The sequence below is a fragment of the Chionomys nivalis genome, chromosome 6, assembly GCF_950005125.1.
Source record: "Chionomys nivalis chromosome 6, mChiNiv1.1, whole genome shotgun sequence".
Classification (NCBI taxonomy): Eukaryota; Metazoa; Chordata; class Mammalia; order Rodentia; family Cricetidae; genus Chionomys; species Chionomys nivalis.
The window spans coordinates 88032354-88044870 of NC_080091.1; the positions used below are offsets into that span (position 1 = coordinate 88032354).

Below are 12517 nucleotides of genomic sequence, written 5' to 3' on the forward strand. Positions count from 1 at the left end.
TCTTAAATTAACTTCAAAATTTAAGTCAGGTAGAAGTGCAATCATTAATTATCATTTTGACTGCTTTTCCCCCCAGATACAGGAATTTTTCTGTATCTAGATAAGCACTCAAATATAGCTTGTGTTAAGCAAAAATGCAACAGAAGTTTAAAAAAGCTTCAATACAGAAACCAAATAGACAGGATTTTAAAAAAGATTTTTTTTTTAGATTCATGTATTTTATGTGTGTTTGCTGTGTCTATATGTTTGTACATCACATACATGCCTAGTGCCCTTAGGGGCCAGAGGAGAGAGGTAGATGACCTGGATAGTTGTGAACCACCAGGTTGGTATGAAAGGGAGAGACCCTTATAAGAGCAACAGATGTTCTTAACTGCCAAGCTGTATTTTTAAGGAACCATAATCAAATCTTTATACATACACAAAAGTTTATTTATGCAAATATTCAGTTAACTTACATGACTTTTGGGTAAACAATATCATGAGTGAAATAATTTCATAATCAGTAACTTAATATTCAGTAAAATCACAGTTGTACTTGGGGGTGCATAGCTTTGGACCCATTTTATTTGAAAATATTCTGAAAACAAGAGTTAATTTTGTGTAAGGGCACATTCTTGGTCCCTTAAAAATTAGAACATACTTCTAGTCAAGTCCAACAGTCTCAAAATCAAAATCTCATGAGAAATAATATATATCTCATGCCAAGTTTTATTGAATTCCACAATATGATCAAAAATAAATAGAAATAAATGGTTTTCATAGTTTTAAAAGAGGCTATGCAGCGTGAATGGTATCATTTTGAATGCAATATCTCACACTTGTAATTCTACCTATCCAGAAGACAAAGCTGAAAAAGATCATGAGTTCAAACAAACTAGGGCAGAACTCATAGCTAACAAGCACACATGAAACAAAAAATAGAGAAATTCCAACTGTGTGTCTGACTCCTAGCCTTCCTCCTTCTTAGCCAAGCAAGGTGACAAGTAAATGAAATGACAGGAATGGTTAGGACCTGGTCTGAAGATTAGGTAATTTCTTTATGATATTTCCCAGCAATACGTTAGGACACAAAAGAGGGTTCAGTGATTACGTAAGCTTGCTGCTCTGGCGGAACACCACTGTTCAATTCCCAGCACCCACATGGCAGCTAATGGCTGGCTGTTCCAGGGAATTCTAGCCTCCATAGAGACCAGGCATGCATGAGGTACACAGAAAAGAAAAGGAAAACAAAAACAAACAAACAAAAAAAAACCATGCAGTTCAAACACCCACACATAAAACAAACACATAAAGATATTAAAACAAAATAAACCTGAGCATGTTAGAACACGCCTTTAATCCCAGCATTTAGGAAAAAGAGGCAGGTGGATATCTAGGACTAAGTGTAGCTTAGTCTAAAGAGTGAGACCCTATTTAAAGATAAATAAAAACCAAGATATAAAACAATAAACTAAGAAACACTTTAATAAAATAACAAACTCTCAAACTTGGAAGTATATAGTTTTAATGGTATATACATATGCTTCTTGAAATAAAAATTTATAAAAATCTGGTTTAAGTCTTAACAGCATATACATCCCTCATCCCACATATTAAACAAAATATTATAACTATAGCATGCACACTTTTTCTTTCTCTTACTTTACCTTTTAAATAGTCTCTCCTACCTCATACTTCTTAGCCTTTCCTTCCTTCTTTTAGATTCAAGGTCTTCTGTAGTTCAGGATGGCCTTAGTCTTACTATGTGGCCGAAAAGGAACTTCCTGCCTTCTACCTTGCAAGCACTAGGATTAGAGACTTAAAACATCAAGCTTGCCACATTTTGGCCTTTTTCAAGATAAAACAAACTAAATTTGTCAACCCATTCTTGCCCTGGGACTTAATGCTCAAGTTATGAAGAGTGTGTGTGTGTGTGTGTGTGTGTGTACACAATACAATACACATAAAGGTAAGGGGACAACTAGTAGGAGGTGGTTTTCTTCTCCACTTCATGGGTTACAGGAATCAAACTGAGTGAGGCTAATTAGTCTTGGTGGCAAGCACACTTAACCACTGAGGAATCTTGCCACTCAGAATGAACTAAATTTTATTTATTTATTGAGACATTAAGACATTATGCAGGCCCCACTGGCCTCACATTCACATCTACCTGTCTCTGCCTCTTCAATGTTGGGAATCAAAATATTTTTAATAGAACTCCTTTCTTAATAGATCTCAAGCTTTGTAAACCATAACAATATCTTTCTCCATGCATATACATATTCCTTCAGATAATCCAAAGAAATAATGTGTTTCTATTCCCTCCATGGAATCTGTTACCAGCTAAAATTGCATAAACTCATAACATATTTCCTCAAACCATATGTAATCCCATCACAATCTTTAAAAGTGATATAAAGTCATGTATGATGATTCATGCCTGTAACTCCAGCATTCAGGAGGATTAAACAGGAGGATTCCTAGGATTACAGCCAGACTGGGCTGGGTCTCAAGGGGAAATGTTACATAATGCAATTAAGGACATACAGTATATACAAACATACAGTTCATAAAGTTCCATTAGTCCAGGACTTTACTACCTGATTGATCTAGAATTCAAGTCTCAGCAGTTTATTTCATAAACAATCCATTAACTATTTAAGAAAATACACAGCCAGGCAGTGGTGGCACATGCCTTTAATCCCCGAGTTCAGGAGGCAGAGACAGGCAGATTCTCTGTGAGTTCAAGGCCAATTTGGTCTACAGAGCAAGTTCCAGGACAGGCCCCAAAGCTGTAATCTTTAAAGCTCAGCCAGGCCTGGCATTAACTATGAAGGCCCAAGCTGGCTTTGAACTCATGTAGTTCTGCCTTAAACTTCTAAATGATAGGATTAAGTGTGAGCCACCATATCTGCCTTGGCAGTTTTTTAAAAAATGGATGATGAGCTTTAATTGTATCGGGGGTCTGTGACAATGCAGTCTAATAAGTTAGGAACACTGAAGGTTAACATGGAAAGGTGGTGAATTCCAGTGAGACCATCTCTCCTAACGTGGAGCTTACCTGTGCGTCAATATCAATGGCAGGGTAGATAGGTAGCATGGCTGAAGGAGAGATGATAGGACTTGGAGTTGGAGTCTGAGGTTGGGAAATAGAAGCAGCGATACTGTGGGTAGGAGTGTTTGACATTGCAGATGTTCTTCCACTGACTGCTGTTGAACAAAATAACTGCACTTAATAAGGACCAAACATTGTTAGGAAAGAGTTAAGAAATATTTCTTTTAAAAGATTAAAGAATTTTTTTTAATCGAAATGGTTGTAAGACACTATTATAACATTAATAACTAATTTTCTGAATGTTTTTAATTGGTGGACAGCCCCAACTTAGAACGTATATTGAATAATCCACTTCCTATACAATAATCCATCTGAAAGACAAATTCTTTTTTAATAAGCAATCATAAAATCTTAATCCATAATACCTGAAAACAAAAATATTTCCTGTACTAATATTACACAGAAAAGAAATAAATGATAAAATATTCAAGAATAAGAATAAAAGGGGGGAATGTAAATTTTTTTGCCAACTTTACACCTCCTTGTACTGTAGAGCAAATAAAAGTCACTTCACTGTTAGAATGGAAGATTCAAGTCAAATTACTTCAAACACCACATATTTACTAAACACAACAGAGCAATAGTAACTTTGAAGGCCCTGGTGTGACAGGTTTTTTCAAGTATTAAAAAAAAAAAAAATCAATCCTCACACAGATATATATTTTTTCTTACATTATGAGAGGAATAAAATGTCCCACGATCAACCTGGCAATCACACTGACTTAGAACAAAATTAACATTAGGCTAGAAATAAATATATTTACACAGTCATCCTCCTAATATGGATTCATTTTCTTCTATGTAGGAATCTGCTGTTATCTTATTTCACCAACATATATGATTTAAATAATGGCTAGTTAGGTCTGTACTTGGGGTGGGAGAATATTGCTAAAGACAGAGGCATACAATAGACAAGATTATATTATGGAACTTTGTTCTCCCAGTAACTCAGCTCTATAGCTAATGTGTAAACATATCTTCCTCGTCACCCACAGTAACTTTTGGACAATCATCTCTGAATAGAGTGCAGATGTGTGTTTTCCAAGTACTGTCAACTACAGCAGACAGAAAACAATTATAGATTCACAGCTGAATCTGAAACCAGGCAAAATAATTTATCTTGCCAAGAATATTAGTGAAATTGATCTTGTAACAGTTATAAACATGACTATCACTTAAAAAATCTACTTTACATAAAATCTTAAGGTCAGGCACAAACATTCACTGTACATTTTAGCCACACACATTCTATAATTGTACATTTTTAGTTCACTTAAAAGTCAAAAGAAACAAAGAACAACGACAACAACAAAAAACAAAACAAAACAAAACATCTGAATAATTAAGGAACCAGATCACAAGGAAGGAGTAGGTGCTACTAATTATCTAAAGACTCCAATACTATTTGATAATATTGATTACAAGGTTTCAATCTTGTAATCTTTATCTCCCAAGTCTAACTCAGACTGCAAGGATTACAGGCCCACATGAGCGTATATAGATTTTAAGATTAAATAATTTCTTTGAATATTCTTATCCTATACACAAATTTAAAAAAAATAATATAAAATTCACTGCTCTTAAGATACATTCCATGCTTAAAAAGACCTTGAATTTTTGCTATTACTGCCTTCAACCTACCAAGTGTTGGGACTGCAGGAGTGCACCACTGGTTTCATGGAGTGCTAGGGATAAATTCATTGCTTCACGTTTACAACACAAACTTTATACCAACTGAGCTATATTTCTTTGGCCCTTGATGATTTTTATTCTATTAATTTAAATGGGTTAAAAGATTGGTAGATGTCTACATTTTAATCCACATTCCAACTGGAATAGTATATTTTAAAGAACCTACTGAGATTAGCTCTCTTGCTCTGAGTGGTTCAGATGGGGTGTTTCGATGAGACTCATATAAAGTTGATGAGTAAAACCTTATTTCCTTTGAAACTGTTTTATCAAGAGTAAGTGACTGCTCATCATTCAACCGTTTACTACAGAAATAAGAGGGAAAGCTTTAAAAATCTAAGTCCAGAAAAAAATAATAGTTCTAAAAAATTTTTTTCTTTTTCTTAACATTTTGAAATTCAATTTAAGGAGGGAAAACCAAATGCTTGAAAAGTTTTAACAGCAGAAATGGAAAATTTCATCAACACAAAACAAAGGTTTGTGTTAGGACAGGTTAAACAAGTGCCTAGTTTTTATTTGGTGATTAAGGAAGGTTGAAGAATTGGCCAGTTAAGTATCAGAAGGAAGGAGAGTTTGGTACAGGAAACCTAACAAATGAGAACTAAGGAACAAAGGTGCTTGGGCAAAGAAGGCCGAATGAGGTTGTGCTACACAAGAAGTCCAAAAATAAGGACTGGAAATGACCCTCAGTCAACTGGAAGGACAAGTCAGATCACAAGTTATTCCAACAATGAGAATCCAGAAGACAGCTGTGTGCTTGAATGTGCACATACATATGTAGAGCATGTGAACAGGAGTGAGGTAATAGACAGGGGTCATCTGCAAGAAGACAGTAAGATTACTTTTAATTCTGTTCTTTTTCTGCTGAGTATGTTTCTCTACCCACAAAGAAGAGCATGATATAGCAGCGTTTTTAGAAAGTAGCAAATTTATCATAATCCCTAGAATCTTACGTTCATTAAACTAAAAAAATTTTATGAAGAAACACCTTGAACACATAAGACAGAAATTCTGGAAATAAATGAATCAATTTAAAAAAAGCTGATTTACAAACATCTGATTATTTTCATCAGAATTCAAAAATTTTACAATCAGCAAATTGTTGACAACTATGCTCAAATACATCAGGTATACTGAGAGCACATCAAAACAAACTTTCCAACAGTCATTATATAGAACGCTCCAAACCTTCATTTCATCAATAAATAATACTTAACTCCATAATCCTTTGTAAATCTGATACAACAGAGAATTACGATTTAAGTTACTGGCCAGGGCCATGGTATCAATTTCGGATTTATAACTACTATGAGCTAATTGCCATACAATGTTGAAGTCTTTAGAGTTTATTAGATATCATAACCAGTTAGTGATGATTAATTGGGATTTAAGTCTTTAAAAAAATCTATACTTGTATTAAGATTGTTACAATTCTTATTATTAGTCATTACTAACAATTATTCTGGAATAAGTTATGTTACTCGTAGGATTAGCAGAGATTTTCATATCACACATTACTGAGAAGATACAAAAAAAGAGGGGCTGGGAAACTATACCAATTTTTGAAATGCAAAATCTACCTCATTACCTGTTTATCTCAGTTTCTGAATTATCTCAACCTAAAAATCTAAACGCTAGAAAGAATATTTTCTATAAAAAAAGAACCTAATAGTAATGTATGACTTCCTCATAATAAATGTTTCTCAAATAGTTTAAAATTAGAAAGAGTAAATCATCCAGGTAAAGACAAATGAATAAAAAAAATGGGAAGAAATCAAAAGAAAACTACCAAAAATCAACAACTATTTACTCCCTTTATTCTCCCCTTTCCCTTCCTTATCAATCTTCCTTCCTGAAGAAGGAAAATTATTTTAGGTAACAGATCATTCTTTATGACTTACAAGCCTATGAAATCTCACCCTACTATTACACAATTCATAAAAATCAGTCCCAAAGAAGCAGCATTAAAACTCTTCTCAAGTTGCAACCCTTACTACAATAGAAGACACTCTCCCTGGCTACACATTGAAAACAGGTCATTTACCATACTGTTGGGGGAACATGCCTTCCCATAATACAGTCAGAAACAGACTATACATTAATATTCACAGGGTATAAAAATCACTGACATACAGTAGAATCAGACTCTACTTGGTTGGTACTTTATTAATGCTGTAAACATGTTTGTTTTGTTGTTTGCTTGTTCTTAAATAGCCATCATGAAGTTTTGTACTTCTTTTTATCACAAGTATTTCTTTTTATCACAAATAGACTTCCTAATACACCCTAATATCTTTTTTTCTCCAACTTTTATCAATTTTTCTTTTATTGGTGTGAATACAGAAGCAAAAATGCCAAAACCCAACCCCAGTGTTCTGAACTTAAAGTGAAAATAAAAACCAAAAGTAAAAGCCAAGGTTCAACTCACTGCTGAAAAACCTGGATTCCAAGCTCAGACAGACAGACTGGTCATTTTTATTGTATGAATTAATCTTTAATTTGACCTATCGCCATCTGAGATGATCTTAACACTAATATTTCTAAAAACATAATGTGTCAAGAGTCCAAAAATAGTTCTCAAAAGTTGAGTAATGGTTAAAAAAAATATTCTGGCACACTCTTACTCTCCTTAAGCAAATCATATTTGATACCTGCTCATAACAATATAAACCCACCTGCCATGATGTCATCCAGCGTGTCATTGAGGGTCTGAGCAGGGCTGGCTACCATTAACCCTTGTTGTGTTTCAGTGAGAATTCCTTGCCCCAGCCCTGCCAACTGTGCTTGGCCCAGTACTGGCTGTCCAACTATCACTCCTTGAAGTTCTGTAAGATTTGCGATGGACCCTGGAGGCAAGGGACCCGCGGCCAGAGGCAAAGCTTGAGGCATCGCCAGAGGCTGGATTGGTGCAAAACCCATCTGAGCAGCAGTCTGCTGAGGTTCATCTTTAAGCAAAACAGGATCCACTTGTTGTAACCGTGCATAGTCTCCCTCGGAAAGCTGTTCTCCAACCCCAACAGGAGTAAGTAGTCCCAGGTGTTGACAAGACTGCTGCTGTTGCTGCTGAAGTTGAATTCTTTGAGCTTTAACTTCTAGATACTGTTTTTTCAGCTGCTGCTGAGTTTTCAGTTGTAACTCTCGTTCTACTTTCTGCAGTTCCTCCAGAATCTTTTGTTTCTTCTGAATTTGCTCCTCCCTCGTTTTGTTCAGCTCCTCAATCTTCTCCTTGGTAAGTTGGTCAGCATGGGCCAGCTCCAAGGACTGCAGCTGGGCATTTTTCTCTATGGCTTCTTTTATCCTCTGTTCCAGTTCTGTTAACTTTCCCTGAGCCTCTTCTACAATGCTCTCTGGAGACTGATTGGTGATGTAACCCTGTACATCCTGGCTGTTTGCTGGCAAATGGCTGTTGGACTTTTGTTTAGAAGCAGCTGTGTGAAAAAGAAACCCCCTCAGAAGTGCACATGAATGGCATCCTCATTACAGAGTTACTGTTGGGAGGTTTAGTGCCAACAGTTATGCACCAAGGTATCATATCCACGAAGGTGAAATATACTTTTAAGGAGTTAAACACAAGTCCACCTTCTCTATCACAAATATATAATGTATGTATTTTATGTGCATAGAGTAATCTCTGGAAGTAGAATTCAGAATTTATAAACACCACACGGCTAAAGTAAGATAACAGAGGGATGAAAGTTTGCGACACCTAAATGGTGCAGTTAGAGTCAAGTCTAACACTATGTGTAGGTATTTCATATGTCACAATGTAAAAATCATAAGAGCAGAAAAATAAATTATTAAGGTGTAGAGAAAATTTAGATGTCTATATCAAGATTTTCCACACTTAATAAATGTCTGTGCCTTTGATAAACACACACACACATACACACAAAGAATGCCCAAACCACTGAGATGTAACCAAGAAACTAAAATCCAACTAAAATATGTCTTTGTTGGGACCTACCACCTTCAAGACTGACAAAGGAAGGAGAATTCACACAGTCACACAGCTACCTTGCCAACAGAGAACTGGGATTTAGTCCCTGATAGAAAAGTTGCTGGACTACACCATCCTCCGTACCTTCTGACAGCCAGGGAAACAGGCTGCTCTAGCTAACAGGGTTAGCAGCCAACTGAAAAGGAAGCCAAGACAGGCTAGTGGTTGTGACTGAAAAGAGTTGCTGGGAATATTTAGCATACTTGTTGGTATAAGAATACAGGTAGCCAAAACCAAGATGCAAAAGTCACAGTTTCTTCAAGTAAAACTTTTCAAAATAAAAACTGATTCCAACTGGTAGGTGTCATGTTTGGGGACATACTTAAACAGGCATGGTATGATATAAACAAGTAAAAAAAATGGACCTTGGAATTCTAAGAAATAACAAGTGTATCTTACGTATCTTTAAATTATTAGTTGTGGAAAAAGTGACCTAGTTAAAACCAGTTCTTAAAATTGAATTTGAATATTTGATCGAACTTTTTAATCTTTATGCCTCATGTCACTACAAAGACTTAGGTATGCTAAATAAAAATGATCAGAATTGTCATCCAACTGTATCCAACTTAACAAATAAAAATGACTACTCATTGGAGGAAATAGTGGATAATCAGAATTCCATCAAAAAGGAGCACCTGGATCTCCTGAGTCTCTCAGTACCTATCTTCTCTCCCAGAAAGTTGTTTTTTCATTGGTTTAAAACAACAAACAAACAAACCAAACGTTAATGGTACCAACTTAGTAAATTCATTGTTGGTGAAAAATAATTTTTGTGGGGCTAGTTTTTGTATTCTTAATTTCACCTGGACATGTAAGAAAAAGTCTCAAGCATAACTGACCTTTATTCCTAACGGGAAGAGTGGTAGCAACATTGGCAGGTGGTTTGTCGGGCTCCTGAGGTGGGACAACCATGGGCAGTGCTTGAACTGGTACACGAGGTGCCTAAGAGAAAGGATGAGTTGTTTCTTTAGTACACAATTCATTATCACACTAATAACTTGCAGAGTTGTTAAGCAAATAAGACCATTTCAGACAATGACATATTTTTATATCAAATTATTCTCCTTTTCTCTGATTTTTTTAAAAAGTAGCTATGAATTCCAGTTATTCTAGGCATAATTTTAAAAAAGTAAATCATAACCCATCAATCTAGATCAATGCTAGGCTAAATACATAATGGCCTTGGCATAATTATACAAATTTCATCTTAACAAAGATAATCTTACTTAATGAAAATTATAGCTAAAAATATAAAATGCTTTAACCTTGAATCTTACCCTATTTAAATCGTGGGATGGGGGTGTTAGCTGAGTGACATCTGGTGGAGGGGCTGAGAGTAGATTATTAGGATAGTCTAAAAGATAGCAAACAACACTGGTATGGCCACCTTTTGCTGCTTCTATCAACATGGTTGAGCCATCCTAAAGAATAAATAAAGGAAACACATAAGCACATTAAGAAAGCTATCAGTCTCAAGTACAACCATATTAAATATTTAACAGCAAACAGTGTTCTTCTATTTAAGTCAGAGATCTAATACTCAGAATGCCATTACAAATACAAGTTATATATGGTAATTTTACAAAGTTCAAAATGCGGAATTCATAAAGCTGCTTAACCACTTGAGTTACCTACTTTTAAACGGTGAGTAGGGTCTGCCCCATGAGCCAAAAGCAGTTCCACCACTGCCAAATGACCCCCTGCACAAGCCAGGGACAGTACAGTATGGTCATTATTAGCTGTGGTTCGATTCACATTTGCTCCTAAAACAAACATGGAAAAAATACATTGGTAGAGTGGTTAAAAAAAAAAGAAAAAAAATTAAGATTTATTCATTTTAATTTATATGTTTATGTGTGTATCTGTGTGAGTTTATGTGCCCCATGTGCTTGCAGATGCCCTGGGAGGCCAGAGGACATTGGATACCCTGGAACCAGAGTTACAGAAGACTGTGGGCTACGAGATGTAGGTGCTGTGAACTGCACCCAGGTCTGCCTGAAGAACGGCAACTGGTCATAACCACTGAACTATTTTCCTATGCCCAGCTGTGGCAATATTTTACAAATCATTTAATGTTCACGCACGCAAATATACATACATACATATGTATATATATGGTGCATTTAGGATATGGTATGCATGTGGAGGTCAAAGGACAAGTTGTGGAAGTTGGTTGAGTTTTCTCTTTCTACCATGTGGGCTCCAAGTTTTATGTTCAGGTCATCAGGCTAAGCAGAAAGTACTTTTACCAAGTGATACCCACTGACTCATTTAATTGGCTCAAGATTAGGGAAAAATTAAAAATCATAAAGAGTAGAGAAGATGGTGAAATGAACCCTCACATGCTCATCCCCCAGCTCCTCTGACTGTCAACAGTCTCTCATGTTTCACAAAGATTTCATTTTCAGGACAACTCTTTCGTATACAGAACCATTCAAACGCAAATGCCACAGGCATATGCTACATTTCTCTCGTAGACATTTTAGTTTGTATTAGTAAAGATAATACAAGGTTGTAGTATACCAATAGCAATTACTATAATGAAAAAGGAAAACACAGGGGCAAGAAAGATGGCTCACTCAATGGCTAATAATACTTGAAATTCATCGGAGGAATCCAAGTTTGGTTCCAACACCCACACAGAGCTCACAATCACCTGAATCTCTAGTTTCAGGAGATCTGGCATTGATGGGCCCTGTAACCATGTGTACAAATCCACAGCCCAAAAAAAAAAAAAAAAAAAAAAAAATTCACACACACACACTCAGAGGTCCACATGCTTCTGACTCCTGAGTGCTGGGATTAAAGACGTGCACCACCACACGGGGCTACACAATTTTAAAACATATTAAAAATAAAATCTTTGTTTTAAGATAAATATTTTCTTCAATAGCCTAAATACATTAAAAAAACCCACCCACAATGAACAGAGAAATATCTAACATTATTTTCCCTATTTCTCATTAGAAAGTATCAGAGGAAAGAGTATCATACTTTCGCCCTCAGTTACGTCCCTGACTGCTGGGTAAAGTGCCAACTGAAAATTTGAGATAGGAAGTGGAATCAAACTCATTAAAAATCAACCAAAGGAGGGGGTTAGTGGTTTATGTCTTTAATTATAGCACAAAGGAGGAAGAGGCAGGTGGATCTTTGTGAGTTCAAGGCCAGCTTGGTGTACAAGAGCTAGTTCCAGGACAGCTAAAGCTACCCAGAGAAACCCCATCTCAGAAAAAAGGAAGTTTTAAGTCTGTGACTTCTTTAGTATTTTTTGTATTGCAGAGTAGACACTTCCAAAGTACATATGGCCCTTCACTATCAATCATTTTTCTTCGTGTCTTTGCTTCAGAAGTAGTATTTTTAATCTGCCATAACAGTAAAACAAATTCTTGAAAAACAATTTTAATAGAGCTTGGGTAAATATTGAAGAAATTATTTAAAACAATGTGTTTATTTGGCCACTAACAGATTCAAAAGAATAATTGCTGAGAATGAATGAAAATCCTCATGTACATTGGCATGTATCACAATTAAATTCTAAATATTTTTTCTTTCAGTTAAAAAATTATCTCACTGAAAATATTAAATAAAAAAAAAAGAAAAAAAATCATCTCACTGTTGTCGGGCGGTGGTGGCGCACGCCTTTAATCCCAGCGCTCAGGAGGCAGAGGCAGGCGGATCTCTGTGAGCTCAAGGCCAGCTTGGTCTACAAGCGCTAGTTTCCAGGACAGGCTCCA

At 35.8% G+C, this 12517-nt stretch overlaps 1 protein-coding gene across 4 annotated transcripts in view; it reads right to left on the reverse strand.

Moving 5' to 3' along the window:
- The window catches only part of Ankrd17 (ankyrin repeat domain 17), a 147571-nt gene that overhangs the window by 52386 nt on the left and 82668 nt on the right, over positions 1-12517 (reverse strand). The window contains exons 12-16 of one of the 4 annotated variants that reach the window (XM_057773135.1): positions 10419-10546; positions 10061-10204; positions 9623-9725; positions 7462-8214; positions 3044-3189 (exon numbers count right to left, since the gene is read on the reverse strand). In XM_057773135.1, coding sequence (XP_057629118.1) covers positions 3044-3189; positions 7462-8214; positions 9623-9725; positions 10061-10204; positions 10419-10546 — 1274 coding nt within the window. Of the gene's footprint in view, positions 1-3043; positions 3193-7461; positions 8215-9622; positions 9726-10060; positions 10205-10418; positions 10547-12517 lie in introns of all 4 variants that reach the window. The other 3 variants (XM_057773134.1, XM_057773137.1, XM_057773136.1) reach the window with 3 other exon arrangements.